General features: G+C 35.2%; 1 protein-coding gene across 2 annotated transcripts in view; it reads left to right on the forward strand.

Moving 5' to 3' along the window:
* Window positions 1-12,323, forward strand: part of LOC112056740 (long-chain fatty acid transport protein 1) — a 44,167-nt gene that overhangs the window by 24,572 nt on the left and 7,272 nt on the right. For both annotated transcript variants that reach the window (XM_024097225.2, XM_024097220.2), the window contains exons 2-6: window positions 1,208-1,355; window positions 3,126-3,367; window positions 4,645-4,795; window positions 6,913-7,150; window positions 7,566-7,815. In XM_024097225.2, the coding sequence (XP_023952993.1) occupies window positions 1,296-1,355; window positions 3,126-3,367; window positions 4,645-4,795; window positions 6,913-7,150; window positions 7,566-7,815 (941 nt within the window). In that variant the 5' untranslated portion in view covers window positions 1,208-1,295. The remainder of the gene's footprint in view (window positions 1-1,207; window positions 1,356-3,125; window positions 3,368-4,644; window positions 4,796-6,912; window positions 7,151-7,565; window positions 7,816-12,323) is intronic.

Genomic DNA, 12,323 nt, shown 5'->3' on the forward strand with positions numbered 1-12,323 from the left:
AGGTCTTGATGTTAGATAGACTACGGTCAAAATATAAGAGCTCATAAATTTTCGTAATCAATTGTCAGCTATGAAAGCATAATTTAAGATGGCTGAGCTTTTAAACTTAAAGCTTTAACAATTAAATAAATTCGAGTTAATCGAGTTCAAAGACTTGCTATCGAGGTCAATGCCAAGTGCCAACGTTCGTAGTTATGGTAATTCGGTCCATATTTCACAATACACCATCCACACACTTGATATAATTATCTTAGTATGTAATTATTATCTAAGCTTATTATAATATTAACTCTTATAATCACTAAGTAGTTCGTATGCTGCTAAATTGATGGCTCTTTTGTAATAAGTATACTCGTACGTAGGTACGTACTTACGTCGCTCCTTGATTGAGCATTGAGTTTGTACGAATTGAATTTGTATTTCGGCTACGAAATGTGGGTATTGGGTATTTCATACCCCAGGACTTGAAGTCATTAACTACTGGACCAACTATAGATACAGCTACCGATTAGCACGTAGTCAGGGATTTGGAGGTAATAAACTTACATGATAGTTCGTAACTTTAAGGTTACTTGAGATGGAAGTCAAGCGATAACTTAGTGTTGCAAAAAAAAAAACAGAAAAAAATCTACCGTAATTAAGTATCCAACCAAAAAATGCGTTATGCGTAGATTTATTACGGCGAATTAATCATTTCATTCTAAGAGTATTTATTATCAAGGTATCATGAACGAAATAAAAAATTATATACCAAGGGTATATAATTTTTATTTATTAGTTATAAAAATGCAATAAAACAAATACATCTATTACTATTACCTACTCTATAGAGGTAAAGTTTGCGGTTTTACAGGGGTTTTTAATCTCTGGATTTACTAAACCGATTTTGAAAATTCTTTTACCACTAGAAAGCTACGTTAGGTATTTGTGTCTGTCACTGAAATGTAATTTTACTGACTGACTTTAATAATCGTACTATCGATAAGTCGGCAGCATCTAATCTCTCGACCACTTCCAAAATTAAAATTTAATATTATTTTACATTTATTTTAAGTTTTAATTTATTTTAATATTAATGTGTGCATACACATTAATAATAAAATAAATAAATATGCTGTAAGGTTCATAAAAAACTAAGATTGTCTAGACTTAATTAAACTCTGCGTACCTAAATATTAAATTAACAATTTTATTATTTTTGTTACAGACGTAGCAGTATGGAAGGATTGAAGAAACACTGAACGTTGCAAGTTTATCATAGCAAGATTACTCCGTTGATAAATAACACTACAAACATGTCAAATATCGAGACGAATAATAACATGAATAAAACAGATGACAACAATCACAAGCCGGTAAGTAATGAACTTTGTTCTTAATATGTCATAATCACGGCCTTTAATCAAATGTAATATTTTGATAAGTTGGAAGGTACCTTAATTAGTAATTACTCGATAATAATTGGAGGGACCCATGAATTGTGACTGATAAAAAATTACTTCAATATCATATTTTGATTCTTTCTAGAAATATAGATTTTGCTGTTATTGTTTCGATATTATCATCATCATCATCATCATCATTGACAACCCATATTAGGCTCACTGTTTAGCACGAATCTACTCTCAGAATGAGGGGTTAGGCCTTAGTCCACCATGCTTTCTACATGCGGATTGGCAGACTAGACACATTAGAGAATTAAGAAAATTCTCTGGCATGCAGGTTTTATGACGATGTTTTTTCTTCACCGTTTGAGACATGTAATGTTTAATTTTTAGAGGTAGGTTACATGGTACAGGTACATGCCTCGGACCGGATTAGAACCAACGCCCTCCGAATCGAAGGCGGAGGTCATATCCACTAGGCTTTTACGTCGTCGATGCGTTTTTTCAATTTTCAGTTGTGTGCATTTTAAAAAATTAAATATGTCACACGTGTCATAAACGGTGAAGGAAAAACATCATGAGGAAACCTGCATACCAGAGAATTTTTTTAATTGTCTGCGTGTGTGAAGTCTGCTAATCCGAATTGGGCCAGCGTGGTGGACTATTGGCCTAACCCCTCTCATTCCGAGGGGAGACTCGAGCTTAGCAGTGAGCCGAATATGGGTAAATAATGATGAGAAAAAAAGCTAGAATTTAAGCAGTATTTGTTGAGACGACGATTGTGATAAGTGAGGTGGTTTTTCACTTGGCACTCTGAACTTTGACCATTAGTTCGCCTTTAAGATCAGCAGGATATTTTAGAATTTAAATATAAACCTACTATAAATTTCCAAAAGGAATAGGAAATTGATTTTCTAATAGAATAAAGTACCGCGCGGCAAAATAGCTTTCAACCTGTTGCGGGAAAATGGAAATGCTACATTTACGGATTTAGCCACTATGGCTAGTGATATTATAATAATTATTATAACACATAGGTGACATAGGTTTTTATGTCTTGTAATATTTTTATCATGTCGTAAAAACATAAATAATTACGAAGGTCAAAAGTTATCACAAGGCTATAACATCCTGAATGGGTGCCGATTTAATGTTATCTGATTTTAGAGTATTAAGAAAGAATTACGAAGAGATAGATAGAAGTTTACGTGAATAGTCCTCACGATTTTATTTCATGTCCTAGTTTGTTTTGGCTACGCCGCTTTTGTGTGATACGTAGGATTCTGGAAATCTACGTTTATTCATTGTACGAACGTTGTCGGTGCAGTGTAGCAATCATTTTTGCCTCAGCCTTTTCTAATCAATTTTACCCGACTTCCGTCTTAATAAATTTGGAAAGACCTTTATATAGTATAAAGGTCTTCCTAAATAGTAAATAGTAAATAGGTATTTAAAAGTAATATTATATTTGACGATATCTTATTTTTAAATTAAATTATCTATTCATCGCGCCGTTAAATGATAATGAATGATATGATAATTAACTGCCAGTATAACACAGGCAGTTTTCATATCATTCGTGATACTCACAAATGTAGAGGTACAAGAGCATAGTTATCTAATCTCAGATGTTTTTGACCGATAGTGACTGAAACGTGAATAACTGACAGTTTGTGTTAACCATTCAAATGGAAGCATAGTGCTAACAAAATAATATTTACCAGTGTAATATTTTCGTAGATACACCAAATAAGAGACGTGGAAAGGGGTAAAGGTGCAAGCAGTTCTACCATACCCTGGCTGACGATTCTAGTGATGGTATTCGCGTTGGCCGCTTTGGCAGCGGCCGTCGCCGTCACCTGGGTGTTCTGGACCTGGCAAGCTGGGGTCGTTGTCCTCGCCATCCTGCTTGTTCTATACGTGTTGGCCTATTTCTGGCACTTTTTGTGGATTGCTGTTCAAACTGCCCCACGGGACTTAAAGTGAGTTGTTCATTATAATTATTTAATTGTATTAAGTGTCGTGTAGCTTATTCACAAGTTGTCTGTCGGCACTTTTTAACTTACGGTTAGTTAACATTAAGCTCAGTCACGACTCATCATCATCATATCAGCCGATGGACGTCCACTGCAGGACATCGGCCTTTTGTATGACTGCGAGTTTGTTTGCGAATGCCTGCGATTCGCTTTATGTCATCAGTCCACGTGGTGGGGGGCCTACCAACACTGCGCTTTGTAGTGCGGGGTCGCCATTCCAGCACCTTGGGACCCCAACGTCCAACGGCTCTTCGAACTATGTGCCCCGTCCATTGCCCCTTCAGCTTCGCGACTCGTTGAGCTATGTCGGTGACTTTGGTTCTTCTGCGGATATCCTCATTTCTGGTTCGATTACGCAGTCACGACTATTCGACACTTATCAGAGGGTGGAGTGACTGGCCTTTAATGTCCCATTCCTGGGCACATGTTTTATATGTATACTATACTAAAAGAGAAAGACGCCATAAGTGAAAATTACCTACTAATAAATAAATAAAACAGTGCAGTCATAATAATGAAAACATTTACATATAGAAGTGTTAATGGCATCTGACATTGTCCTCTTGCATTACATTGCAAAAATATTAATTGTACCTACTAAGTAGGCTAGGTACCTGTTATTGTGCATTTTTATAAGTAAGTAAGTATATCATCATACAAACATAAAAAATTATTACTATGATGTTAGATTTTTATCTTCGAAGTACATATTATATTTACGAGTATAATAGGGGAAGTTTTCGTAGTTTGTTTTTGCACCGTTCACCAGGAAACAATAAAAATACACTAGCCTTATAAATATTTTTAAAAACATTGCACATTGATACTTTGATTGCGTAGATAGGTAGGTACCTACGTCATGAGTCATCTATATTTACACTAATATTATAAAGCGTAAAGATTTGTATTTTTGTATGTAACGAATAAACTACTGGACTGACTTAAATATTTTTTTAGGGTACCTCACCAACATGTAAAGTGGGGATAAAATTTTTTTTACTTGTTTATCTCATAGTGTGGGGTATCGTTGGTATCTTTAAAAGATATGAGGGGTCTTCTTCCAATACTTTTCGATTTAGGGATCCGTTTGTAAAACATTAAGCTTTAATTATAAACCTGAACAACATTATCCTAATCAAAGCCTAATTTGACACCTTCGTGAAACTATTAAAAAATTCAATTGCCTATTCGTATCACTAAAATATACATCTTTTTATTTTTAGGGCTTTGTACTGCTATATTAAAATTTTGCGACTATCAAAAACCTACACAAAGAAAAATTGGTCCATGCCTGACATTTTCCACGAGGCGGTTAAGAAGCATCCGAAGAAGATTTGCTTTCTTTTTGAGGAAGAAAAATGGACTTTCCAGCAGGTATATTGACATCATTTAAATATACATTTAATTATTTCTACCTACATAAAAGTTAAGACACTGACTATCTGCACGTATACGGTACCTATTGAATGTACTAACTAAAAATATAATGTGACTAAATGTACCTAAATGTACATTGTTTTTGAACTCCACCAAACCATCCAATCAAAAATACCTAAGTATTAACAAAAAAGTAAAAGAACATGAAAACAAATCTTGAATTTTTTTACAACTGGCTTTCAGAGGTAGAGATAATAGGCTCTCAGCGTAATTCATATTTTGACACTATAGTTATGTATGGAGAAAATCTTTACCCGAAGCAATTAAATACGAATTCTCTAGTTTTTTTTCGCCAATTGAATTCGCTAGTTTTTAGTAATTCGCCATTCGGAATTCGCATCTACTGAATAATGTAACTATAGCCTACTTAGTCACACCACTACCTTAAATGGTAGGCCTTTTTTATTGGCCTTCATACATTTAAAAAATGTCCCCTGTCGTTTAGTTACGTACTTAGTTACCTAACTGATTACTACTGAATTAAGATATGTGTATAAATATAAACTGACTGCTCGTTCTAAATTTTAATCGCTTTAACCTTGTGCAGTTTGTCAATGCCCGGTTAAATGATGGCGTGTGTTGTGCAACATGTCCACATGAGGTTTGCCTTTTCAATAACTACCGGTCTGAGAATTAAGTGCATAGGCACGAACAGTTAGAGATACATATATTACCAATAACATGTTGATGTTATGCTCTTGGCTGGTTTTTTTATTGGAAGGAGGTGAATATAAATCCATGATGTACCTACTACAAAGCTACGCACATATTGTAACTATCTTAATACTTTAATAGTCAAATGGGGGTCTTTAGTACCGCACTGAAAAAATAAGGTAAATATTATATAGTTAAAAATTATGGGATCAAAGTTTCCGCGTACCGTATTAATATATTAAACTGGGATATAAAAATACCTTAATGAGACAGAAATTTATCGACATTTATTCTAGATATTAAGTACAGGTAGGTATGTTTTTTTTTATTCTTTGCAAGTTAGCCCTTAACTACAATATCTCCTGATGGTAAGTGATGATCAAATCCAAGATGGAAGCGGGCTAACATGTTGGGAGGGGGATGAAAATCCACACTCCTTTCGGTTTCTACACGGCATCGTCTTTGGCAGTGGGGTGTTAACTAGCCATGGCCGAAGCCTCCCACCAGCCAGATCTGGACCAATTAAGAAAACCTCAATCGGCCCAGTCGGGGATCGAACCCAGGATCTCCGTCTTGTAAATCCACCGCGTATACCACCGCGTCACGGAGGCCGTCAATGTATTTTGGTTCTACGATAAGGCAAAGGTTAGGTCAATATTGTCTTATTGATTTTGTTCATTGAACATGTAATATTTCAAGGGTTATTGTTTTGAAAGTTTCTAAATGATTGCTTAAATTATTGACTTGACATATAATGATATATGTGATGTAGTGTAGTTAAAGTGGACTAAGTATTTTTAGTAAGTTCTTCCTACGTAGGTACCTTGAGATGGCGTCAATTAACTGGTTTAAATATATTTGTGGTTTCTCCCGAGTGGTGAAGGTAAAATATTTCTACCTAAGTACCTAGGTATCTGTATGTCGATATCAAATCAACTATCACTGGTTTCTGTAGAAGAATGACCGCAAGGAATTGTTTTGCATTTTGCATTTCCTGTTTTCGTGAGAGTAAAATAAAAAATAAAACTAAATTAAAACACCGTTTCCTGGCTACAAACCCTTAATATATATTATATGTAGATGAAAATATACTTGGTCTACCTGTGAAGGCCAATTTATGAAAATTCGTTCCGGTGATTAAGAGTACGCAAACAGGAAAATTACAGTTATATGTATATGTATTGTGGTCTTTTACTTTTTTTTAATCTCAAATTATTGCTAGTTTCATTGAATGTTAGTACTTATTATACTATATATTATATATACCTACACTTGGTATACCTACACTTTTGTTATACTGAGACATTATTAGAGTACGCGGTGTTATTTTGAGACATGCATATTCTTAACAGGAAAAAAGTGCATTAACATAATTTAGTTTTGTTTATAATTTATTGTAGGTAGAAGAATACAGCCTTCGAGTATCAGCTGTCCTCAAGGCATACGGCGTAAAGCGTGGAGACACCGTAGCAGTCATGGCGAGCAACTATCCAGAAATGCCGGCCATATGGCTAGGTGTCACACGCATCGGCGGCATTGCGCCGCTCATCAATACAAACCAAACGGGCAATACTCTGCTACATTCCATCAATATTGCCCATTGCGATTACGTTATATATGGCAACGAATTCGAATCAGGTTAGTAAACAATACGTATTGGTAGTGGCGTAATTATAGAGTGACAGGGCTGACTAAATGCCACGAGTCCACGGCTGAAAGGGCCTAGCCTGCGAGAAGCATTTTAACTAAAGCAAAATTTCCACGCGACAATTTGGGAAGGTAGATAACGCATGTCATTTCATAAATAATTTATTTAAAATTATGTATTGTTTGTATTGAATAACATTTTATAATGTTATTCAAATTATATTAACTATATCTAATTGTTCTAAGCTTGTTAATCGAATTTGTTTTCATTAATTAAAGAATAAGTTTGTATAATTATTATTAGGTGTGAAATGACAGCGATTTATACCCTCATTTTTATTTTAAAAATTGATCCTTTTAATCTTTTGTACTATAATATTTACCTTACGTTTTATTATTGTTTCAGCCTTCCAAGATATAAAAAAGGATTTGAGCGGATCTATAAAACTATTAAAATTCACCCGTCGTCCCCTCAACGTTTCTAATGACTCTGTCAAAGTGGTGGAATCTTCTAACGATTTGACCCACTTATTGGAGACAACCCCACCGGCACCATGGAGCTTGTCTGAAGGCGAAGGGTTTCTTGGTAGACTGGTATATATTTATACATCAGGAACTACAGGACTCCCAAAAGCAGCTGTTATATCTCCATCGAGGTAAATACTCTCTGTCTATATCTGTGTCTCTGATTCTTAGGATGTATTATTTACATTTTTTGGGTACTAAAAATATTTGAAATGACCTTACTGTTTACGTTTACCATGGGTATAAGTTGACTTGAAAACCACCCATACCCATGTCATAGGTATGGGCTGACAGTCAACACCGTGACTAGTTGACTTGATTGGTGACATAAGAATTGGTAGTAGAAGATCCGTATTAGAAACGATCTTCACCCATCTGTTTAATGGATGAAAAAAAATGTATTCCCAATTTCCTGGCCATAATATCATTAATGATAGTTAATAATAATGGGTAATAATAGTTTGGCCCGGAATTTTTAGGCAACCTACTCGTACATTTTAACTTACCTACCTACTATAAAACATTTTTAGAGATTAAACGAACTTACCTGTAAGTGAAGTTCTATCCTAATTATGCGAAGGCTTCTTCCGAAGAGATTAGCAAAGAGACACATGTAGTAACGCGCAGCGCAAGCCATTTCACACTATTTTGAGAGTAATCGTTGGTTTTTATTTTAAATTTTTTTTAAAGGGTAGTTTTGTTTATCTCAGTCCCGCGCTCGAAAGGTTTGTCATTTAGTTTAGAGATGTTCCCGTTAACCTTTCATATTTTACGATTAATAGGGTTATAGACTTGAAAGGAAAGGGCGGGTGGGTTGCTAATCTCTTCGGAAGAAGCCTTCGCATAATTAGGATAGAACTTCACTTACAGGTAAGTTCGTTTAATCTCTAATTATACTCAGGCTTCTTCCTCGAGATTAGCAAAGAGACACATGTAGACTTTTAGAGATATAAATCGTAAAATATGAACCAGTAAAACCATGGACACAATAGTGTAGATTCATATAGGATTTTAATCACATTTCTTAAGTGATTTAACAGCATATTTTAGTGGACGCACCACAATAAGTTTTATATTACTTTCTTTTGGCCTATGACTATGTATTAGTTTTATATAATAAACTTAAAGCAGCGTACATTGTCGTGGAATTATACATAATTGCTTTACTGTTTGTTTACTAACTGTTTGTTTCCGAAATGATCGGCCTATTATAAAACTTAGCAAAAATTTGAGAGCTAGAGCTCCAACCTGCAGTCTTTCTAATAAGGTCTATATTCCTCCAGCCAGTAAGCAGCAAATGTGGCAGCATGCCTGATGCTATGCGCAGTGACCGATGAAATATCGGATCCGCTTAAGCCTTTTCCGCTTAAGTATTTTTAATCCTTCTACACAAAGTCTGAGTTCCGACAAGCTTAATTGTTTTTATTTTGAGATTCTATGCGAGGAGAGCTTTTTATGCGAGGAGCAGCAAAAAATTCTGGACGCTCATCATAAAATCAATAAGGGCTGTGTTGTTCCAAACTTTGATATTTTTAATAAATCGGTTAGTTTAATTTTAATTTGACTTGAATGTTTTTCAATGTTCTCAATATAACATAGATAAAATTTGTACTCTATTTTTTCTAGGGATAAATTTTCAGTGGGACACCATTTTGCCAAATAATTCAAAACCACAGAGGGGTCCCAAGTTTGATTACATATTGGTAGAGAAACACAACCTTGAAGAAACGTTTCAGTAGATCGTTATCAGACATTTTATCTTTAAATTTTAAGCTAAGAAGCCAATACCATATTGTGCACCCTCATTGAACAATTGCGCTAAAAAACTAATAATATATGGTATTGATGGTTCGTATAACTTCAAGTTATTCTTCTTTCAATAACTGAACCGATTTTTGTAGCACCCTTCATACTGTTTACTATGAGTTTTCCGAGAGCGAACCAAGTATGATGTCCAAAAATAATAAAGGAAATTCTTTCATCAGCATCGCCGCCCAGATAATACTCCTGTCACCAAGGTAATATGCGAGCGCATGTGTTATTAGATAAAATTAAGTTTTTATTTACCTTTAATAGTAAGGGATTGGATTTTTTTTTTTTTTTTTAAGGGGGGTTGTGTGGGCCACCTTTGTACAACCATTATATCAACCAGCCTTATCTGAAATAATTTTTCGCAGTGATTTTAATATCATGGTAATCCCTGGTAAACGCATAAAAGTAAAACAAATGACCAAGAAACTGTAAATGCGTTAATTTCATACGCATCTGGGTCCATATATCTAGATATGAACGTAAATACGTAATCAGAAGCTGTGGACTCCTGGATCTGCGAAACCATTTTGCGAGGAACAAATATACCTAGCGAAAACAAACAGGGTGCGATGTTCGCATCATTGCCAAAGCTGTTTAGCAGTTTCTGTTAAATGGGGAAACTGAATTCCTCCCATACGGTTAACGTAGGAAATAGCTGTGGTATTGTCAATGCGAAGTAAGATTTGGCAATCCGATAGATCTTGGCAAACATGTTTAGTCCTATGAATGCCGCGATAAGTTTTATAAAGTTAATATGGCGGCTGCGTTTATATTCACTCCATGGGCCACTAGCCTTTTGGGCCCCACATGTTCTTCCCCACCCCGTTGTTGAGTCATCAGAAAAAATTTCCAGTCTGAACTTTGATTTTTCAAGAGCGTTTTACGATAGGGTGTTTCCACCATTCTAAATCTGATTTTAAGTTATCTGGAACGTTCATGAAATTTTCATAATTTTGTGTATCTTCCAAATTGAAGTACTTGCATCGTTAGAAAAGCTTGGTATAAAACCAGCCACATTCAACTACTGGAGAAGTTGATACTAAAAGACCCTTAAAACTGGTGAAATCTCTGATTTTACGACGCTTCAAGGACAAAAAGATTTTTTGTTCTTGTAAAGAAGCCTGAAATTTTTTCGAGTCTAAGATGTATTCTAAAAACTTGCATTTTGTTTGAAAGATTAGGATTAGTTTTCTCCTTGTTTATAAAAAACCCCAAAGCTTCATGAAGTATAGTGGTTTTTTTTTTTTTTTTTATTATTATTATTTTATTAAAGTTATATTATGATTGATTATATATATGTATTATATATATGTATAATTTATGATTCTGGCTAATAAGCATCATGTCGTCCAAATAAATAGTTGACAAATAACCACAAATTAGAAATAATTTTACAACAGGCTTCATGACTTTCGTGAACACGAAAGGAGCTGCGTTTAACCCAAAAGGTAAAACATTATATTCATAAGTATCGTGGTCCTCAAATTAAAATCTAAGATGTCATCTTAGATCATTTTCTATCATCTGTATGAACAATGAACATTATTTAATATAAAAAATATGAGTCTTTTAAGTCCAAACTCAAGTAGCAGTCCTTTGAAGTGCAGTTCTTAAATCTTCCAACTTAAAGTGTGAAGTTTTAATGATTATAAGATAAGTATAAAACACATCTTCTCGTTGGGTATCAGAAAAATCGGCGATTAAAATTAATAGACTTGATGTTTACACGCCGAAATAGCTCCTAGAGATAATATAAAAAGTAGTAGTTCCTGGAAGTATGTTTTTTTTTTTTTTTTTTTTTTATTTTGTTTTTGAATATTTACGAACTGCAGGTAACATTGATTGGGTAACAGGCCTTGTAAAAGGATTTTTATTACCCTTAATGTAAGACAGTACCAATGAATCATTTGCGATCATGGACCACTCATTGTAAAATGAGGAAAGACGACCAGCCAGCTTTACCCTGCGTATCTAGCGACGAGTGTGGCATGATCTCCGCTGCTGATGCTGTGACTGCTTTGAGGAGGTACTTGACCGACTGCGCAACGAGGTGGTTGCAGGCTCCTTCGTCTTCGGAGTCTGAGGTACCAGCTGCCTGCGATTCGGTCCCGGATTCTTCCAGTTTTTTTGAAGAATTGGACCCGCGATAGCGTGATTTGTATTAATTTGGCTCCTGATTTTAGCTTAGCGGATTTCAGGGTTTCAGGTAAATTCTCTCCAAAAAGAAACTTATGCAACTGACAACTTTGATGTTTTGCAACTGTTTCTACAACATCCTTTTTTTTTTTTTTTACCGAACAAGAGAAAATTTCTCCTGGTTATCGAATCAGCATGTTGACAGTCACATATTATGCGAACCGCATCCATCAGGAGCGTTCGTAAAGGAGTATTTTTCTTTAAAATCTTTGCATAACTTCTTGTCTAAGCCACCGTTGCACAGTGCTCTGGTCTAACAGACAATTCTTTATGTATGATTTTTCTACATTTCTTTTCATTAGTAGGTTCAATGCCTAGACTTTGTAATAACTCATCGTACAGAGATGGTTCTGTTGTTGTTGTGATTGCTGTAGATGATTCATCCGTTGGATGTGCAGAGCCTGCTAACAGTACCGTACTAGTATCTGGTTGTTCAGATAAATGCGCTATAGATGCCGGCGTTAATTGTTCTTCCGACTCAGGTTGCAATGACACTACAATGGTAGAAGGCACGGAAGGTGTCCTTATTTCGCACGCTGTGCTGGGACCAGGTTTTGCCACATCCTCATTTTGCAGATCAATATGCTACTCAACATTCGTTTGCATGTCGGCATCCGGTTAGCAAGAGAGG

This window comes from Bicyclus anynana, chromosome 3 (assembly GCF_947172395.1).
Source record: "Bicyclus anynana chromosome 3, ilBicAnyn1.1, whole genome shotgun sequence".
In the NCBI taxonomy this organism is placed as follows: domain Eukaryota; kingdom Metazoa; phylum Arthropoda; class Insecta; order Lepidoptera; family Nymphalidae; genus Bicyclus; species Bicyclus anynana.